This window comes from Anomalospiza imberbis, chromosome 30, assembly GCF_031753505.1.
Source record: "Anomalospiza imberbis isolate Cuckoo-Finch-1a 21T00152 chromosome 30, ASM3175350v1, whole genome shotgun sequence".
Classification (NCBI taxonomy): domain Eukaryota; kingdom Metazoa; phylum Chordata; class Aves; order Passeriformes; family Viduidae; genus Anomalospiza; species Anomalospiza imberbis.
Genome location: NC_089710.1, coordinates 36,414 through 57,384, shown reverse-complemented (window position 1 = coordinate 57,384; position 20,971 = coordinate 36,414). Strand labels below are relative to the sequence as shown.

General features: G+C 54.0%; 1 protein-coding gene across 1 annotated transcript; it reads right to left on the bottom strand.

The window, feature by feature from the left end:
- Positions 1-213: 213 nt before the first annotated feature.
- On the bottom strand, positions 214-1,146 carry LOC137463861 (olfactory receptor 14A16-like). Its single transcript, XM_068175248.1, has one exon. The coding sequence runs from the start codon at positions 1,144-1,146 to the stop codon at positions 214-216; it is 933 nt and encodes a 310-aa protein (XP_068031349.1).
- Positions 1,147-20,971: the final 19,825 nt, after the last annotated feature.

The following is a 20,971-nucleotide window of genomic DNA, read 5'->3' as shown; positions in this document are numbered from 1 at the left end:
TAAACCCAACAACAGTGCAGGCCCTCATTGACACAGTCTGTAGCCACAGGGTAGGTGGAGAGAAACAAAATGAGAAATGGCAAAACCAGTGACATTGCTTTGTGGTCAATATTAAAAAAGTAAGGCAAAGGAAAAAAAAACCCACAACTAAACCAACAAGAAGTATCAAAGATTACTTTAATTACAAGTGATTTGCAGAAATTGACCAGCAGTTTAAAGTTTCTGAAAGCATCCAGTCATCAGTGTCCACACTGCAGCTTTGAGCTCCTGGTTCCTCAGGCTGTAGATGAGAGGATTCAGGGCTGGAGGCACCACCGAGTACAGAACTGACAGGGCCAGATCCAGGGATGGGGAGGACATGGAGGGGGGCTTCAGGTGAGCAAATGCTGCTGTGATGAGGAACAGGGAGACCACAGCCAGGTGAGGGAGGCAGGTGGAAAAGGCTTTGTGCTGTCCCTGCTCAGAGGGGATCCTCAGCACGGCCCTGAAGATCTGCACATAGGAGAAAACAATGAACACAAAACAGCCAAATACCAAAATGACACTAACAGCAATGAGTCTCAGTTCCCTGAGATAAGATTTGGAGCAGGAGAGCTTGAGGATCTGGGGCACCTCACAGAAGAACTGGCCCAGGGCATTGCCATGGCACAGAGGCAGGGAAAATGTATTGGCCGTGTGCAGCAGAGCATTGAGAAAGGCACTGGCCCAGGCAGCTGCTGCCATGTGGGCACAAGCTCTGCTACCCAGGAGGGTCCCGTAGTGCAGGGGTTTGCAGATGGACACGTAGCGGTCATAGCACATGATAGTCAGGAGGGAAAACTCTGCTGAGATGAAGAACAGAAAGAAAAAGAGCTGAGCAGCACATCCTGTGTAGGAGATGGTGGTGGTGTCCCAGAGGGAATTGTGCATGGCTTTGGGGACAGTGGTGCAGATGGAGCCCAGGTCGCTGAGGGCCAGGTTGAGCAGGAAGAAGAACATGGGCGTGTGCAGGTGGTGGCCGCAGGCTACGGCGCTGATGATGAGGCCGTTGCCCAGGAGGGCAGCCAGGGAGATGCCCAGGAAGAGGCAGAAGTGCAGGAGCTGCAGCTGCCACGTGTCTGCCAGTGCCAGCAGGAGGAAGTGGCTGATGGAGCTGCTGTTGGACATTGGCTGGGGCTGCACATGGGGACCTGTTCAGGCAGAAAGGACAGTGAAGAGTTAGAGGAGATACCTGTAACCAAAACCAAACCCATTTCCCATACACCCTCCTCTGTAACACACACGGACACTCTTCTGTGTTTAAGAGTTTACAGGTTTTCATTTTAAGCTACCACCATGTCTCTCCTGGTATTCTTGGATACCAGAAATACTCAACATTTCTGCCTCCCTCTGGTGGAACAGAGTTCCCTGAGGGAAGATTATGAGTGGAGACTGAAGGGAGATGGTCTGTCACTTCATTCTCTTTGGAGTTTCTCTGGGCTTTCACTTTTTCAAATGAAGGATGTTCATTCTCATGTTTCTTTTAAAAACACTATGGTGCTACTGAGACAGATGGATCCAGCACAGCCCTGCTCCATATTTGTAGCCAAGGACTCACCTTGCTCATTTCACCAACCCAGCAGCATTTTCAGTGTCAGAACACCTCTGCCTTTCCCCATCAATCCAGCTTGGACTGAAATCTCAGGGAGACTTCCAAGTGTCCTTCTGATGGCACTGGATGCAGGGAGATGCAGCTCCTTCCCTGGCTGCACTGACAGCATTGCCCAGAGCCGGGCACTGGGGACAGCTGTGTCACCCTGAGCCAGCTGTGCCCCCTCCCAGAGCCCCCAGTGCCGGGCAGCTGCTCCCAGCCCTGTGCTCTGCAGAGGGAACTGGGCCCGGGGCTGCAGAGCTGCCCCACGGCTCTGCTGCAGCTCTGCCTGCACAGGAGGGGCTGCACGCCTTGGAGCCCCGGCCCTGAGGGCAGAGGCTTGGCTGGGGGGACAGGAGGGAGGGGGCTTGTTCAGAGGGAGGGGCTGCACTGGAGGGGATCCTCTGGACATCTCTAAACTCTCCCTGCCACAGCATTTCTGGGTTTTGTTTTCTCTCCTTCCCTGATCTTCTCTCTGCTTCCTGGGGATTTTCCTCCTGCAGGTGTTTCCCTGTGCCTGAGCTCTCCCTGCCAGCACTCACAGACCCCAAATCTCTGTGCACTCTCCTTGGCCTGACAGAACCCTGCCTGTTTGCAGGGCACTGGCTGGGGGCAGGTTCTGTTTGCAGCTTGGAGAAAGGACAGCTCAGACATAGCCTGATGGCTCCAGCAGAGGTGATGCTGGTGCTGTCCATGGGCAGAGTGGCTGCAAGCACATTAGGGATCTCCTGTGAACCTATTGGTCACAAAAAATAACAGTTTGGATGTCTCAGGCACTTGTCAGAATTCATCGTCAATACTTCATAATAATCCTTTAATATTTATCCCTCCATCCCTGCCATTCAACAATAGTAGGAAACAGAATTAAAAGCCTTTGGTAATTTCCTCATTTTTATCAAAATGCTTGTTATGGAAAATTCTATGATTGATCAGAACCCCTCAGCATGTCAGAGATTCATGAGCATTTTAACTCCCCTGTACCAAAAATACTCAAGAGTTGTACTCACAGGGTCTGTGGGCATTGGGATGTTCCAGCTGTAGGAGATCACTCCAGGAGCTGCAGCTGCATTGTCCTGCAGCCAGAGGTTCCTGTGCCAAGGGCTGCCAGGGATTCTGCCCCAGGCACTTCTCAGCACCTTCCCAGCCCTGACTGATGGAAGCTCTCTGTGCCTCTGTGCTGTGCCCGGGCTGGCTGCAGGCAGTGCCCCAGCCCTGCTGGGCTGGGAGAAGAGCTGCTCATCCAGGGAAATGTGCTTTTGAAGCTCTCCTTGGTTACCAGGATCACCCTCTGTGCCAGGAGCCCGGCCCAGCTCAGCAGCACAGACACAGCACAAGGACTTTAATGACCCTCTGGGGCTTTGTGCTCAGGCCCTGAACATCAGGCCCTGAGAGGGAGCTGCAGAAACCTCTCCAGAGCTCCAAGTCAGAATCCAGCTCCAAAGTTTCTTTGACTTTTAATGGGTCCCACTGAGGGACACGACTGAGAAAGTGTCCCCAGGCCCCAGGCAGAGCAGAGAACTGGAGGCACTGATGACAGGTGGGGACAAAGAGAAGCCAAGTCTTGGTGCCCTGGGGCACAGCAGGGTCTGTGCCACCAAGGGCTGTCAGGAGACACCTTGTCCTGAGGCACTGGGGCCTCCTGGCACAGCCCCAGCCAGGCTGGGCACGGTCAGCCCCTTGTCCTGCCCTCAGCATCCCCCCCTAGCCCACATCCCAGTGGCCTCAAGGATCTGCTGGAAGGAGTCCCTGGGGAGCCTTGCTCAGGAATGGCCCTGGGGGCTCCTTCCTGCTCCCAGGGACTGCAGGTTTTTCAAAGCACTTTGGCTTTGGCTTTTGCCTTGGAGTCTCTGAGAGCTTTGTGCAATCATGGCCTCCAATTATCTGCTGTAATTAGTCCCTGGAGAGGCTTTGTCAGGAACAACACTCAGTGGGGCTCATTAATGCTTCAAGGTACTTCAGTTCTTTTCAGGTACTTGGTGTTTCCCTTTTGATCCAGACTCTGTGAGAGGTTTGTGCAGTCATGGCCCCAATTATCTGCTTTAACGAGTCCCTTGAGAGCTTTGTGCTGACACTCAGTGGGGCTCATTAATGCTTTGAGATACTCAAGGAGTTTAAGGTACTTCGGTTTGTCCTTTCCACACTGAGAGGTTTTTGTGCCATTTTGAGTCTCTGAGAGGTTTTTCTGCCATCCTGGCCTCCAGTTCTCTCCTCCAAGGAGGCCATGAGGAGCCTGTGTTGGAGATGGACCTCAGTAGGTCCCATTAATTCCTTGAGAAACTTTGGGTTTTTACTCTGATTTTGACTCCTGGAAAGTTTTGTGCAATCTCGTCTCAGGGCCTGAGGTTCCAGAGCTCAGCTCTAAATGCACCACGGGGCTCATTAGGATCAAGCCAGTCCTGACAAACCATGGCTCTGCCTTGATTTCCCTCTGGTCTGGGGCAGTTCATTAAGAAGGTTTCCTACTGCAGTTCTAAAGAAATATTTCGAAGAGTTTATAGGAAATATGTATTCCTATTTTAAAGGGGGTATTTTTCTACTTTTCCTATTACACAAGTGGTGAATGCAGTATTCACTGATACTGACCCAGGGACTCTTCTGAGTTTCTCTGGCCAGGTCAGAGAAGCTGTGCCTTGAGCTCTGACCCAGTGTGGACAACTGTGCTCCACATTCCCCAGCCTCATCTGGTCTCTCCTCACTCACCTGGGATCTGCTTTGCCCAGAGAACTTGTCAGAACTCAGAATGTCCCTTGGATGTTCTTGCATGTTCCGGGCCCAGGTCAAAAGCATTTGAGACCCTGGAATGCAGCCACAGACCCCTGTGGCTTTGGACCTGATCCATGGAACAATTTACCAACCTTGCAGGAAGAACAAGAAATCACAAAAGTTTAGATATTATAGTAGAAGTAGTCAGAAATTGAAAGGAAGATTTTTTGAGTGCTGTACAGGGGGGTTTTAGGCCTTGTACAGAGGGGTCTGAGTTTTGTACATGGGGGTCAGAAGTTATAAGATGGAGGGACTTGGGTGTGTCCTGTCCTTTTTCCTTCTTCTTCTTAACCTCCATGTTCTTGGTGATGTTGGCACTCACAGATTGGTTTACAGTAGAAAGTCACTGTTCAATATAGGTGATGGGCATTGGGGAAAAACCATAAGCATTTAACACGTAAAATGTGATATAAAAGAAGGCACCAGCTCCCTGGGCGTCGAAGTGTGCCCTTGCCTGACTGCTGAATGGACCGCAGCAGCTCAGGGAGAAATCTTTTAGGTAACATACAATAAACTACCTTGAGACTGGACGACTGAAGACTACTGAGCCTTTCTTTGGAGACATGGGTTGGAGGAGAGACTTTTCCACCTTTCTGGGCCACCCCAATCAGGGAGTGAGACCCATCAAGAACTGGCTGCAATCAGCCCAAGAGAGATTTTCCTTCTTTTATTTCTGAAGCACTCTAAAAGTCCTGAGTTTCTCTGTTGAATTCAGACACCCTTCTCAAGTGTGTGCCAAGCCCAAGGTGCTTCCAAGGCCACTCCAGACCTGCCCTGGGCCAGCTGTGAGGGTGGATCATCATCCCACCCTGCACTGGGCCATTGCAAGGGGCTCTTGCCATGGACACTGCACTGACCGCACTGCTGGGTTTGGGTGCCATGGCATCCCTCATCAGTTCAGGTTTCCTTGGGAACCACCCCAAGGAGCCATTTCTGCAGCCAGGTTGGATGGCCACTTGCCTGCAGAGCTGGTGCTGCCCTTGGCTGCCATGGCAGCCCTCAGGACAAAGCGGTGCCGGGGCTGTTCCAGGTCCAATTGCAGGGACACTCGTTGGTGCCGCCAGGTGCCATGGCAATGGCCACAGGGACCTGTTCCTTAGTTTGGTGCCATGGCAACCAAGGCCTGGAGGCATTGTGATGGTTGGTCGCGATGGAAACCTGCCCTGGCCCCTTGCTCAGGGCTGCTGTCACTGACCAGAGCCAGAGGGGATCCCTTGCTGGGGGCTTGTGCCACGGCCACCTGTCCTGTGCCGCGCTGGCCGGTCAGGCGCTGCGGAACCAGCAGCAAACGCCAGGGCCAGGGCCAAAGGCCAGGTCAGCCCGACAGAAAGGGGCAGTGCTGGGCACTGTTTCCATGGCAGCCCTCACTGGGGGTGACACCTGGGTCACCTGTCCTGGCAGTTGCCATGGAAACCCGGCTCATTGGGAATACAAGGGTGGACAAAGGTTTTAGTAGGGCCTGTCACAACGGGACAAAGGGGGGTGGTTTTAAACTAAAGGAAGGGAGGTTCAGATAAGAACAGATAAGGAGGAAATTTTGGATGATGAGGGTGGTGATACACCAGGACAGGTTCCCAGGGAGGTGGTCAGTGCCCCATCCCTGTAAACATTCAAGTCCAGCTGGGACAGGGCTCTGAACAACCTGATCTGGTGAAAGATGTCCCTGCTCATGGCGGGGTTTGGATGAGATGAGCACTGCAGAGCTCTTCCCATCCAATCCATTCCAGGACTGCATGGGCAGAAGGGGCTGCTCAGTGCACTCCATCCACTGCCTCGACTCCTCATGGTCTCTGCTGGACCCCACATCCCACAGCCAAACCCAGCCCCTTCTCTGCCTTTCCTCCCCCTGCCCCAGGGGCTGGCACAGCCAGGGGGGCACAGGTGACCTTTGGGCTTTGCAGGGCTCAGGCACAAGGGCCGTGGCAGAGTCAGGGCTGAGGTCACACTCTGTGGGCTGGGGCAGAGCCCAGCCAGAAATGAGCCCTGAGGCAGCAGCTCTGCAGTGCTGGCCACCAGGCCGGCTTGCCAAGGGAGGCTTCTGGCCATGCCCTGCAAGCAGCTGCTGCTGCCGAGGCGCCTTTGGTGCCTCAGGCTCTCCCGGGCACAGCTCCCAGCACGGCACTCTGCCCTTGTGCCCGAGGCCTTCCCTGTGCTGGGGCTGGCCTGGGGCTTTTCCTGCAGCGGGACCTGCCCTGCTCCTGGCACAGGAAAGGCAGTTCCTGCTGGAGCAGGAGGCTCTGCCTGCAATGGGCTCAAACCACTCCTGCAAGGCCCTGTTTGCAAAGCCCCAGTGGGAAATGAAGGAGGGGGGTCACGCTGCTGTTGGGATGAATAATGCTGAAACCAGCCTGACTCCTCCATCCCAAAGTTCCACATCCTCAGAGGGAGCTGAAGCTGTGGCAGGGCTGGAAAAATCCCCAGAGAAAGGAACAACCAAGTGACACCACTGAGAGCTCCTGCAGAGCTGCTGAGCTGGCCCAGCCTGGGCACATCTGACTGACAGGGCAGCACTTCAGACTAGAAAAGCCCCATCCAAATTTTAATGGCAGCCTCTCCTGGCATTTCCCTTCTTGGGGGCTGTGGAGATTCCTCCCTGCAGTGGGGACACCCCCTCAAGGTCACTGCTCCAGGCTGAGCCAGAGATTTGCCCATGGTGGTTGGTCGGGGGGAGTGACATCAATCTCTGCTTAAGAACTGGTTTTTGTTTAATACAATTGCTTCAAAATTGCTTCCTGTTTCAGCCTGAGTGTCCCTGCAAGAACAGGGCATCTTTCAGGCAGTTCCAGAAGCTCAGGGATCTCATTTCATGAGGAATCTGGGATGCAAATGGCCTTGTAAGAAGGACAAAAGCAGAAGCAATGGACTAGAAATAATAAAAAAAAAAAAATACCCTTCTTCCAGACAAAGTCCACCAAGTCATTCCCTGCATTTCTCCTTTTCAAATTCCTTCCATCACCTACTCTCAGAGGTCCAGCCTGTTCTGGTGCTTATCATGAACTGACTGTGCTCTTGATTTATACCAGCACTGGAGATGTAGAATCACCCAAACTGAACACAGAAACAAACCCCCTCTGTCCCATTTTCATGTTCTAGATCACTTTCCAGGTGTCCATGGAGATGTGGGAATGATTATCACACAACTCTCCATTTCTGGCTGCGGGCTCTGGAGATTCCTTCTCTGCATTCAGTCAGGCTTGTATTCCCTAACAAGTCCTGGTTCCACCTCCTGTTTCCCAAGGCTGGAACAGTCACAATGAAAACCTCACTAATGGCACAACTCCCCAGCTCACCAGGAAAAGAAAGGACAAGCTGTCAAGTTCTCCAAACCTTTGTCCTGCTTGGCTGCAAGACTCCTGCTGCACTCCCGCTGTGGAAAGCCAAGAGAAGCTGCAGGTGGTGGCACATCTTGTGACAAGAGCTTAACCTGGTTCTCCAGGAAAGGTTCTTGAAAAGAGCAAACAGGACTGTGGAGAAGATTCCTGGAAAACTGAAACAGCTTTCCAGAAGTGAAATGAAAATTGAAAGAAACAGTCCAAGATGTTTTCCTCTATTTATTTCTCTGCTGCCTTTTTCCATCTTGCACTACTTCTCCATCCCATTAATTCCAAATGCATCTCACCTCTAAGATCAGTGACTTAGCGAGTTCTAGACACTCTAAAGTACCATGAGCCACACAGTTTGCCTTCCAGTTTTTGCTGGAAAGCAACGCTGGAGCCATAAGTGCAGGGCCAGGACCAGGGAATCCTTCAGCCAGGAAATGTGCGCCGACAGGGTTTGATCCTCAGCGGGGACAATGCACGGCAGCGACCAAGGAGATACCTCTGCCCCCGTGCAGGAGTCCAGACTCTGGGTCTGGGCTGAACAGGGCAAAGTTCCCGTGTTTGGACAGGCTCAGGGGCTGCCCCCAGGGAGCGGGGGGCTGGGCGTGGGGGTGAGCGGGCAACGGAAAAACGGACACGGGGACAAACGGCCCCGGAGCTTCAGTTGCAGCAGCAGCAGCGGCGGCGGCAGCAGCAGCAGCAGCGGCAGCAGTGATTTTGTTGACTTCCGATTCTTACTCCTCTCCCTCTCCTTCTCCCGCTGTCCCGCACCGTCTCCCGCTGTCCCGCACCGCACCGTCTCCCGCTCTCCCTTTTCCGCTGTCTTCTCCTCTCCCAGTCTCTCTCTCTCCCCATTCCCGGCCGGGCCATGCCCCCGGCCCGCCCCCGGCTCCGGGCGGGGCTGCCCCATCCCCGCCCCCGGCCGTCCCGCCGGGGTCTCGCCTCCGCCCGGCTCTGGCCGTGCTGGCGGTGGCGCTTCTGGGCGGGCATCGGTGCCTGCGCCTGGGGCGGCATCGCCTCCCTCTGGCTCCGCCTGGCCCGAGCCTGGCCCCGGCCCCGGCTCCTCCCGGGCCCCGCGGAGGACACACGCGGCGCGGCCGCTGCCGCCGCCTCCGCTGCGGCTTCCCCGGCCCGAGCTCCGCCGCTCGGCAGCGCGGCCGCCGCCCCCGAGCCGCCGCTGTCCCGTTGCCGGGAGCGAACGCCTGGGGAGGGCCGGCCCGGGGCGGTCGGGGGGCGCTCGGGGGCCGCTCCTGGCCCCGGGCCGAGCGCTGACAGCCGCGTCCCGCCCGCAGGGAAGGCGCAGCAGGGCCGGAAGGAGCGGTACCGGCTGGGTTCGCTGCTGGGCAGCGGCGGCTTCGGCAGCGTCTTCGCGGCCACGCGGCTCTCGGACGGCGCCCCGGTGAGCGGCGGGGCCGGCGGCGGGCGGAGGAGGAGGAGGAGGAGGGAGAGGAGGGGGAGGACGAGGGATAGAAGGAAAAGGAGAAGGGAGAGGGGGGAGGAGGAGGAGGAGGAGGAGGAGGAGGATGGGGCTGGAGCTGGGGCTGGGGCTGAGGCTGGGCAGGGCGGTCGGCGAGCTCAGCCCGCTGCTGCTCTTGGCTTGCAGGTGGCCATCAAAAGGGTGCCAAGGAACCGCGTCCGGCACTGGGGCGAGCTGGTGAGTGAGCGGGGCCAGCGGCAGAAGCCGGGCCGTTCCGGGCGGGGATGAGCCGAGGCCCGGCAGGGTGGGAGCCACCAGGACGCCTCGAGGGAGAGCGGGCGTGGGGCCAGCGCAGGGCACAGAGCATCCCGTGCTGGGTGAGGGGTTCCCGACCCCTGGCACGGCATCAGCCCCACTGACGGCATCGCGCTCCTCCCGCAGCCCGACGGCACCAGCGCACCCCTGGAGATCGTGCTGCTGGATAAGGTCTCCACTGGCTTCCCCGGTGTCATCCAGCTGCTGGAGTGGCTTGAGCTCCCCAACGACATCTTGATCGTGCTGGAACGCCCAGAGCACTCTCAGGACCTGCACCATTTCATTCGGGCACGGGGGTTCCTGTCCGAGGAGGTGGCGCGGGATCTGTTCCGCCAGGTGCTGGAGGCCGTGCAGCACTGCACCAGCTGTGGAGTCCTGCACAGGGACATCAAACCACAGAACATCCTGGTTGACCTGGCCACTGGGCAGGCCAAATTGATTGACTTTGGCTGTGGCACCTACCTGCAAGACACAGCCTACACTCGCTTTGCAGGTGAGCCCACGCAGGGGTGTGCTCTCGGTCCTGGCATCTCATGGCCCAACATCTCACAGCCCAAGCTGGCTGTGGCAGCAGGGATTCTCCCTTTTGCTGCCCTTCATGGCACTGAGATTTCAGCTGAGTTGCATTTGAGCAGGGCTGGGTGGGGAGCCAGCTTCCAGCCCTGCTGGCAGCCTTTGCCCACCACTCTGCCCAAGACTGGGGCTGGGGCTGGGCCAGCCAGCCCAACAAAAACACGGGTGGGTGGGGGTAGCAGAGAGGGGGGCAGGAACCTGTGTCCCAGCCGGTTTGGTATGCAGGTGACAAAGGGCTTGGACTGCTCCACTCACCTGGTTTGTTTTGGATTCATGATGTTTTTGGGCAGTGCAGGCAGGGAGGATGAAGGCATGGTTTTCCCAAGCACTGGGTGGGTTTTTCCTCCTCATGGTCGGGCCTTGCCAGGACTTCTGCTGCCCTCTTCCAACCCCAGTGGCTTCTTTTCCAACCCCAAGTCTGTACACAAGTCCCAGGTGCTGGCGAGAGGGCAGCGGTCACCCCGTGTGCCACTGCGGCAGCCCCCACACGCCCAGGGATGCTGGGGCCAGGCTCTGGGAGCAGCAGCATCCCCCTGATGAACCCCATCTGTATTCCACAGGAACACGGTCATACAGGCCCCCAGAATGGACCCACTTTAGATTTTACTACGGCAAGCCAGCTACCATCTGGTCCCTGGGCATCCTGCTGCACCAGATGGTCTGCGGGGAGCACCCTTTCAGGAGGAGCCAGAACATCAGCTGGGACCATCAGCTCTCGCTGCCACGACGGCTCTCTCAAGGTGGATCCTCATCTCTGGCCACGGGGGCAATGCCAGTGCTGGGAGACAGCAGCAGCTCGTGAGCATCCCGCTCTGGTAGCTGCTGAGGAGGTGGCACATGTCCTGCTCTCCTGCTCTCCTCCAAAACAGGGAATTGATGGGGAAGTTTAGGCCCAGCTCTGAGCACATCCAGCATGGCCTGGGCACGGGAATAGTGGGGCAAAGCCAACAGGAGCCTTCTCCAACTGACCGGCGGGTTCTGGTTTCTCTGCCCAGAGTGCCAAGATGTGATCAGGCGGTGTTTATCCATGCTGCACTCGGACAGGCCCTCGTTAGAAGAGCTGTTATGTGATCCCTGGCTGCAGGATATTGATCGGCCCTAGAAGAAGGGAGAGAGCCACAGGCACACTTTGATGCAAGGCCCTGGTAAGTTACAGCTCCACACATGCCTTGGCAATCAGAAGCAAAGGAACCCAGACATTTTGTCCTGCCTGTGTCACTGCCCAGGGGTCATCAGATGGGAACACGCAGCCCTTGTGCTGGAGCTGAGCTGCTCTGCCCAGCACTGGTGGCCACCATCTGAGCTGGTTTTGCTTGTCCTGGTTCCCTGACAGCTCTGGGCCCTGGGCAGAACCCTGACAGCCTGGGCTCACCCCCAGGGAAGGAGAAGGAGCCCCTGGAGAAGCTGTACCAGGTGGGGCTGCTGCTGCTGGGGACAGCGAGGACGACATCAAGGATGACAACCTCTTCCTCCACCTGGTCACCAGCAGCTGAGGATGATGGACTTCGATTCTGGCACCTTCTCCAAAGCCAGGCTCCACAGGGAATTAGCAGGTGAGTCCACACGCAGGGGGATGCTCCCAGATTTGGGCATTGCACAGCCTGGCCAGGAACCAAAGGTTCCCCCTTTGCTGGGGTGGATGCAGCTGATCCTTCAGTCGGCTGCCAGGCTGCTTTTGGCAGGGCTGGGGGATGGGCTGGGGTGGTGATGAAATGGGAGTGGGCTCCTGGCCCTGCCAACAGCCCCCAGCACCCACCGTGCCCCGGGCTGGGGCTGGGGCAGCCAGCCCGAAACAAACAAACCCCCATGGTGGGAGCAGAGGTGGGACTCCAGAACCTGTGCAGGGGCTGCTTTGCTTTGCAGGCAAGGAAGGGCTTGGGCTGCTCCACTGCCCCTGTTTGCTTTGGGATCACCGTTATTTTGCGGGGCACTGCAGGGGGGAAGGGAGACAGCCTGGGCTTCCCTCACCTGTGGGTGGGTTTTTCCCTGGCATGCAGGGGTTGGGCCTTCCTCAAGTCCCTGACAGTAATATGATTTTTGACCTTTTTTCTTGTTCCCCTTTTTGTCTGTAATCTATTTTCAATAATTTGTTGTGTGTTTTCCTAGAGGAAGCGTTCTAGATGGCGTCCAGTCTGGATGGGGAAGTGCTTGGGAGCAGCTGTGGTGTGGATGGGCCGTGCCCTTGGAGAAGGCTGAGGACATCGTTTGGGACCAGCTTTTCTTCCAGCGGGGGATGGCGTCAGGTGGGTCCCGTCTGCTTGGCATGGTGGGATCAGAGCTTTGGGGAGATGGCAGCGAGCACAGGAGCATCCTGCTCTGGGCAGCTGCTGAGGGCTGGATGTGCCGTGGCTGGCTGCAGGCTGGGCACATGTCCTGCCCTCCTGCTCTGCTCCCACAGGCAGCAGGGATGGGCAGCTCTGGGCACAGCTCTGGGCACGGCCAGCATGGCCTGGGCACCGCGGGCGGCTGGGACAAGGGGACAGGAGCCTTCAGCTGACGGGCGCTTTCTGGTTTCTCTCCTTGCAGCCGGGCTCTGTGGGTGCTGAGGCTGCTCTGGGCTCTGCCAGGGCTCTGCTGGAGCTCAGCACCGGGCCGCAATCAGCCAAAGAAGAAATGGGGTGACCTGCAGCACAGACCTGCTTGAGCATTTCAGCAACACAGCTCAAGTGTGCAGAGTGTACGCCTCCCAGGGAAAACATGACACCACCCCAAAATAAACTTGTTCAATAGCTTCTGAAATGAAATCAATCTGGGATGACCCCAAATGACATTTTGCAGCTTGCTCAAGCTGTAGCTCAGCCCTTCTCTGAACAGTTCTGTCCCCCACCTGCCTTGTACTTCCCAACTGCTCCCTCTTTTCCCCCAGTGAGTTCCCAGCCCATGGCAGTCTCCATCACACTGTTGCCTTCCTTGATGCCCCTCACCACGAGGAAGGCTGAGCCCCAGGCTTAGGGACTCATCCTGTCACTGGCTGAGGAGCAGCAATGTCTCAGAGGTGCAGTGGGATTTTAGTGTCATTCAGAGCTGCTCTCCAGCCCTCAGCTCTCCTCACTGCTCAGTTCCCACTCCCTTTTCCTCGTCCTTGCAGCAGGATGAGCTCTGTGAATCTCCTTGAGCCTCCCCACTCTTCCCAGCCCACGCACCCACCTCAGTTAGGCTGAAGCTGCAGCTTCTCTGTCTCCTGTGGCACACCAGTCCAGTCCCCTGTGCGGGGAGCCCCAGCCCCAGAGCACAGCACTCAGCAGTGCAGTCCGGGCTGGAGCAGCTGCCCTGCAGCCCTGGCTTGGCTGTTTGTGGCAAGGGGATGCTCCCTGTTTGCAGCTGTCCCTGCAGGATGGCCCCAGGGCAGAGCCCAGCCAGGCTCCCACTGCAGCCCCTGAAGCTTGGGGCAGACAGTGGTTCCAGAGCTGAGGTTCACGGGGAGCACCCAGAGCTGTGGCTTGCAGTCAGTGTTGGCAAATGTTGTGTTCTCATCTCCTGCAGCCTGTGGGGAAAGCCACCTGTGCTGCAAGGCCTGTGTGTGCCAGGCCTGTGTGTGCCAGGGGCTCTTGGATGTCTCTGTACCCATGGACAGAAGGCTCTGTGTGTGCCAGGGGCTCTTGGATGTCTCTGTATCCATGGACAGAAGGCTCTGTGTGTGCCAGGGGCTCTTGGATGTCTCTGTACCCATGGATAGAAGGCTCTGAGTGTGCCAGGGGCTCTTGGATGCCTCTGTATCCATGGACAGAAGGCTCTGTGTGTGCCAGGGGCTCTTGGATGTCTCTGTACCCATGGACAGAAGGCTCTGTGTGTGCCAGGGGCTCTTGCATGTCTCTGTACCCATGGACAGAAGGCCCTGTCTCTGCCAGGGTTTCCATAATGTCTCTGTGCCCATGGGTATGGAATAGCATGGGCCCTGAAAGTGTCAGTCCCGTTGCTTGCACGCTCCTTCCTTTGTATACAAAACGCATCCATGCACACCCCCATGTACAGATACATTAAAACGTCAGGGAGGGACAGAGATTTCCCCCAGGGCTCTAACTTGGGCATAACTCACCTTTTAGCCAGTGGCCAGGGGATTTTTTCCCCAGCTCTGTGTGAGAAGGTGTCCAGGAGCTGAAGGAGCAGCATTTAGAAGCAGTTTCAGGATTTCTAGGCAGGAAGTGGAGCTGACAACCATCCACGTAACTCGCCGTATTCATCAGGATGTGCTGCTGGTTCTTTGGGAATATGGCCCAATGGAGACACGAGCCTTGGAAAAATCCCAGCTCTCTGTTGGTTTGTGCAAAGGGGGAGCAGCAGAAACACTTTGTGTCTGCTCTGGGGACACAAGGCCCAAGGAGCTGCGGTGGCAGAGGGTGACCTGGGCTGATGGCAGGTGAAGTCCTGGTTCATGACATCCCAGAGTGGCACAGGACAAAGCTCCAAGCTCTCCCAACCCCACTGATGAAGTCTTTGTGATGCTGCACATCCCATAGGAAAAGCTGTAGTCACACAATGCACTGGGATTTGTAAGTTTCATTTTCAATACTTTAGGCCAAAGTTTCAAACTGCAATATTTTTGTACTCAAGACACAGTTGTGCACAATCCATCTCTCATCCTCCTATTGCTTCAACTCCAATTAAAAAAAAAAATCTTAATATTGGAAACAAAACCCAGAGTCTTTAAAATGGATGCTGAAGTCAGTCCATAAGATGGATCCAGGCATGAGAACATGCACAAAGTAAATGAGTTCTCCTTTTAAAAAGATCAGTTACCTCTTAATCCAAAGTTCAAGAAGATTTCACTACACATTTGTTTCTTTTTTTTCTCTTTAATATATTTCTCGGGTTTTTTGTCTTTTTTCTTTTTCTTTTTAAGAAGATAAAACATTCTGAAAAAGAAATGTTCAGCAAAATGAGATACATTGCTGATAAATAATGAAAATATTTACTCCTCTGTTTGCTTTTCTCTGGATATCCCGATGTAAAAAATCTAGCAGATATGAGCAGAGGTGTCAAGTGTTTGCTTTGGACTAAGCTGGAGTTCAGCACTGCTGACATCCTGATCCAGCCAAGAGTTGCAGAATTCTTTTGCACATCTCGAGCCATGTGTTTGCAGGCACAGCACCTGCAGTGCTGACACACCAGTGCACGTGAATAACTCTGTTACTCCCTCACAGAATTTGGGCTCTGCCCCAGAACGAGGTGCTCCAGCCCTTGGCTCCTGGTTCCCGTGGGGAGCAGCTCCCTTCCCTCTGGCTGAGCTGCTCAGGCAGAGCCCGGCAACTCCTGGCCCTACAGGGCTGAGGCTTTTCCCCGTCGCTGGGCACAGACTGATGGAGCAGCACTGCTGGACACGGGGGCACACAGAGGGACCAGCAGCAGCTGCCTTTGGCCACCTGAGGCTCCAAGGCCCAAACTCTGAGCAGACAGGGCTGGAAGAGACTCGCAGGCTCCCTGCTGGCTCTGCTGCCCCACTTGTGCCCACCTGGGAGCCCCCAGGGCCAGCAGGGACTTGAGATGGCAGCCCTGGGCTCCTGGAGATTGTGCAAGGAACGGAGCTGGGGACTCCCTGTCCATGGAGAGCTTCCAGATGGAAAAGGCAGCTGTGCCCAGGCAGCTCCAAGGGCAGAGAAAGGAGGGTCTCGACCCCTGGATCCGTGCCAGTCCCACAGTCCTGGGCAGCAGCCACCGAGCCCTGGGGGAGCAGAGGGCACAGCAAGAGGGACAAAAGCAGGCAAGGTCAGAGACTGGAGAGAGCCAGACCCGGCAGCAGGAACAGCTGCTCCATTGCACTCTTGGAGAAAGCTCTTGGCTGGTTCAAAGCGCTGAAAGGCGTGCAGGGCAGAGAGGAGGCCACCCCAAACACTGCTCCTGTTTCCACAGCCTTCCCTCCCCGTGTCCCAGAAGGAATTGGATGGACTGCGTTCTTCTCCCCGAGTCGTCCGGTTCAGCACGAGCAGCTGATCACCAGGAGCTGAAGGAGCTGAAGCCTCAGGCCACAAGACCTGGGCCTGAGGAGACTTTGTGAGCAAATGAATGCTGCTAACATGGACCTGGCTGAATGCAGCAGATGGAATCATGGAATCACAGAATCCTTTCTGTTGGAAAAGACCTCTGAGCTCATCCAGTCCAGCCGGTCACCCAGCAGTGTCGAGCCCAGCACTAAACCACGTCCCTGAAGTGCCAAGGCCTGGACAACAGCCCTGAGTGAGGCCCTGAGCCAAAGGTGGCCTCTGGATGAACCTTCCAACCAAAGGTTATCTTTGTATCTGCTCACTAATGAAATGTGCATGGTCATTAGCACTGTGATAGATGTATCCACTCATTAGTGAAACATGGATTGACCTTTCTGTGTTTAGAAGCCAGACAAGGCCATGAAATCTGACATCTGGCCTTGTCTGGGGCTGAATGGTCAAAGTCACCTCCCTTGGTTCCTCTTGGGCCCTGGCCAGGCTTTGGGAGGAACCCAGGAGGAGGATGAAACCAGATGTTCCCGCACCAGCAGCGCTGTCAGTTTGTTCATTCAGCACTGTCAGAGCTGGGCCCTCTCCCAGTGAGGCTGGAGCCTCACCTGTGGCTGGAGGCACCTGCAGGAATTCCCAGTTTCCAGGAGTGGCTCTGCAGCCCCTGGCTGTGACAGCTTCCCCAGCTGCTGTGTGGATCTGGGGCATGGTAAAGCCTGAGGGTAACTGCTGCTGGATCTTTCTTAATCACTGCTGCAGTCTTTGGTGCTGCTGGCTGGGTGCATTGCTGAGCTGCTCCTTTTGGGATTCTTTGCTGCTTTGAGCTACAGTCAATGACACTGAGTCCTTCAGTTGGTGTCTGTGTCTTTGGTGCTGACCCTGCCCACTGGGGAAACAAAACTGGCACAGCCTGGCCAGATCACAACAAAATGTCACTTTTTAAATGTAAATGTGAGGAATCAGTCCCATCAGAAATTCCCAGATGGGAAGCCCTTCCCTGGAGTTCCCTGGCTCTGGAGTGGGCTGAGGTCAGAGCACTGGTGTCAGCAGTGGGGCACTCTGTTAAAAGAGGCTGAACCCCTGGATGTCTTCAAATGCATCCAAAAAATTGCATGTGGAAGAAGGAAAAGAATTGTGGGTTTGGGAATATGTGGGTGAAGTTTGTAAATGGCACATTGGAAACAGCACCAACAGAAGGAAGAATTGCTTTTGGAATGCTCCCACATGGAGGGACAGAGGAAGGTTAAAACTTGAGCTCAGGTTCATTTGTGCAAGTGAAAAAATAATATTATTATTATCATCATTAATAACAGTTATATAAAAATAGAACATGATTATACATTTTTTTTCAGATAGAATTAAAAATTGATAATGTGAAATAAGGCTGACAATGCTAATATGTCACCTTTGGCTGCTCACTGTGACACTGAATACCCTACAGAAAAGGACTGGCCAAGACCCAAATGTCACAATAGAACTTTGTGAATTGTGTATAATGAATAAAGGAGGAAGGGATGTTGTGGAAACCCAGGACACCGGGAGGATTTCTCTGTCTGCTCTGGGGTGTCCTGACCCCCAGGGGAGCACTGACTTTGACCCTCATTCATGGAGAAAACTTCCAAAGCCTCAAGGTAAACTAGAAACCACAAAAGTGTGAAATAGATTGTAGAGATTGTAGAGAGGAGTTTAGTATGTCACATGGGTAAGAAATTTAAGCTTTAGGAATTTTGGTATGTTATAGATGGATTCAAGATTGTTATAAATGAATGCTCCAATTTATTAATTAAAGAAAATTTATTAAATTGTCCAAATATAAATTTAGAGAATAACAACGAAAAGCCACTATCAAAAAAAGGTCAGTGCCGAGCCCGGGATTGGCGCTGGGTGAGACACAGGTTTGACCACTACAGCATAGGATCCCCTATGTTCACCCCGACTGTTCTGTCCAAGTGATTTATAGATGGTTTTTCTTGCCTGAGGCAAAGTCGCTTTCTTCTTTTCTGGGCTGCACCTATTCATGTGGAGTTCCTTCACTGTGGCAAGTTGAACAGAACCTGTCTGATCGATCGTGCTCCTGGAGTTCGGTATTCAGATGTATCTCCCTGATGGTTCTGGTTATCTCACTCTCAACTACTTACAGCGTGTTTCTCGTTGGGCGTTCCAAACAGGTACATGTCACTTAGGGCGTGTAAGTGGTGCCATTGTGTTCAGCTGGATAAGATATACAGAAGTTTATTACATACAACAACTTGCAGAGTAAAATCTCGGACACTTTGGTATATATGGGATTTGACGCAGAAAAAGGGAATTAGAGAAAGGGAATTGGCTCATAAAATGAGAAAAAGACGAGAATGGAGATGCGTGAGGGAAAGAGAATGACGAAAGAAACAAAAAGATTAGCATATAGAATAGCATGGTAGGTTAGTGAACACATTTTGGAATAGCAACAGCAAACCGTTTTACCAGCTCAAATGTGCAGCTACCAATAAAACAAAAGCAGCCAGCAAAGCAGTTCAGTAATGTTTTACTTTCTAAATGTCCAGAGGGATTCAGCAAATCAGTACAAACATTCTGAAATACATTGGCTAATGCTGGAGAATAGGAGGGGAACAGAAGCCCCGTGTTTTAAAAATTCTGCACTGGGACATTGAGCAGTCACTGCGGTGGTGAGATTGTTTCTCCTTGAAGCTGATGAGGGACAAAGCAAACCTCCAGCCAGCCACCCTGCTGAGAGCATGGCAGTAAAGAGCCTGCAGCCAAGTAGGTGCTTTTCATCAGAAGAATTCAAAATAGTGTGCCAATATCCAAACCTGACCACTGAGTGGTTTGACCCAACTTCCTGAAAAAATTCACTTCCATGTCAAACCACGACAAATATGTAAAATGTAACATAAGACACTTGAAAAATGATGAATGCCAAAGGATCTGAGTATTAGATCTTTTCTCAAAGAGAATCCTTTTTGCTAACATCTACATGCCAGGAGCTGCAGTGTAGCACCAGGGAGACAAAGGAACCCACCAGTGCTGAAAAGCACCCATCTCCGAGCCGGCCACGTCCATTCGTTTGCAAATTAGGTCCTTTTCTCCCTGCTGCCAGCTGCGGGTTTGAAATACTGTGAAACAACCTTCCCGTCCATGGTGGGGTGCTTAAAAAACCTTACAGAATATTTCTTACCAATATAACATTTTTCATACATCTATTTCTCACAAGCACGAATTATCTAAAATACGCATAACAATTCCATGATTCCATCTGCTGCATTCAGCCAGGTCCATGTTAGCAGCATTCATTTGCTCACAAAGTCTCCTCAGGCCCAGCTCTTGAGGCCTGAGGCTTCAGCTCCTTCAGCTCCTGGTGCTCAGCTGCTCGTGCTGAACCGGACGACTCGGGGAGAAGAACGCAGTCCATCCAATTCCTTCTGGGACACGGGGAGGGAAGGCTGTGGAAACAGGAGCAGTGTTTGGGGTGGCCTCCTCTCTGCCCTGCACGCCTTTCAGCGCTTTGAACCAGCCAAGAGCTTTCTCCAAGAGTGCAATGGAGCAGCTGTTCCTGCTGCCGGGTCTGGCTCTCTCCAGTCTCTGACCTTGCCTGCTTTTGTTCCTCTTGCTGTGCCCTCTGCTCCCCCAGGGCTCGGTGGCTGCTGCCCAGGACTGTGGGACTGGCACGGATCCAGGGGTCGAGACCCTCCTTTCTCTGCCCTTGGAGCTGCCTGGGCACAGCTGCCTTTTCCATCTGGAAGCTCTCCATGGACAGGGAGTCCCCAGCTCCATTCCTTGCACAATCTCCAGGAGCCCAGGGCTGCCATCTCAAGTCCCTGCTGGCCCTGGGGGCTCCCAGGTGGGCACAAGTGGGGCAGCAGAGCCAGCAGGGAGCCTGCGAGTCTCTTCCAGCCCTGTCTGCTCAGAGTTTGGGCCTTGGAGCCTCAGGTGGCCAAAGGCAGCTGCTGCTGGTCCCTCTGTGTGCCCCCGTGTCCAGCAGTGCTGCTCCATCCGTCTGTGCCCAACCACGGGGAAAAGCCTCAGCCCTGCAGGGCCCGGAGCTGCTGGGCTCTGCCTGAGCAGCTCAGCCAGAGGGAAGGGAGCTGCTCCCCACGGGAACCAGGAGCCAAGGGCTGGAGCACCTCGTTCTGGGACAGAGCCCAAATTCTGTGAGGGAGTAACAGAGTTATTCACGTGCACTGGTGTGTCAGCACTGCAGGTGCTGTGCCTGCAAACACATGGCTCGAGATGTGCAAAAGAATTCTGCAACTCTTGGCTGGATCAGGATGTCAGCAGTGCTGAACTCCAGCTTAGTCCAAAGCAAACACTTGACACCTCTTCTCATATCTGCTAGATTTTTTACATCGGGATATCCAGAGAAAAGCAAACAGAGGAGTAAATATTTTCATTGTTTATGAGAAATGTTTCTCATTTTGCTGAACATCTCTTATTCAGGATGTGTTACCTTCTTAAAGAAAAAGGAAAAGAAAAATGAGAAAAATATGAAAAACAAGAAACAAATGTGTAATGAAAATCTTCTGTAACTTTGGATTTAGAGGTAACTGATCTTTTTAAAAGGAGAACTCATTTGCTTTGTGCATGTTCTCATGCCTGGATCCATCTTACGGACTGACCTCAGCATCCTTTTTTTAAAGACTGGGTTTTGTTTCCAATATTAAGATTTTTTTTTTTAATTGGAGTTGAAGCAATAGGAGGATGAGAGATGGATTGTGCACGACTGTGTCTTGAGGCCAAAAAAAATTGCAATTTGAAACCTGGACCTAAAGTATTGAAAATGAAACTTACAAATCCCAGTGCATTGTGTGACAGCAGCTTTTCCTATAGGATGTGCAGCATCACAAAGACTTCATCAGTGGGGTTGGGAGGGCTTGGAGCTTTGTCCTGTGCCACTCTGGGATGTCATGAACCAGGACTTCACCTGCCACCAGCCCAGGTCACCCTCTGCCACCGCAGCTCCTTGGGCCTTGTGTCCCCAGAGCAGACACAAAGTGTTTCGGCTGCTCCCCCTTTGCACAAACCCACAGAGCGCTGGGATTTTTCCAAGGCT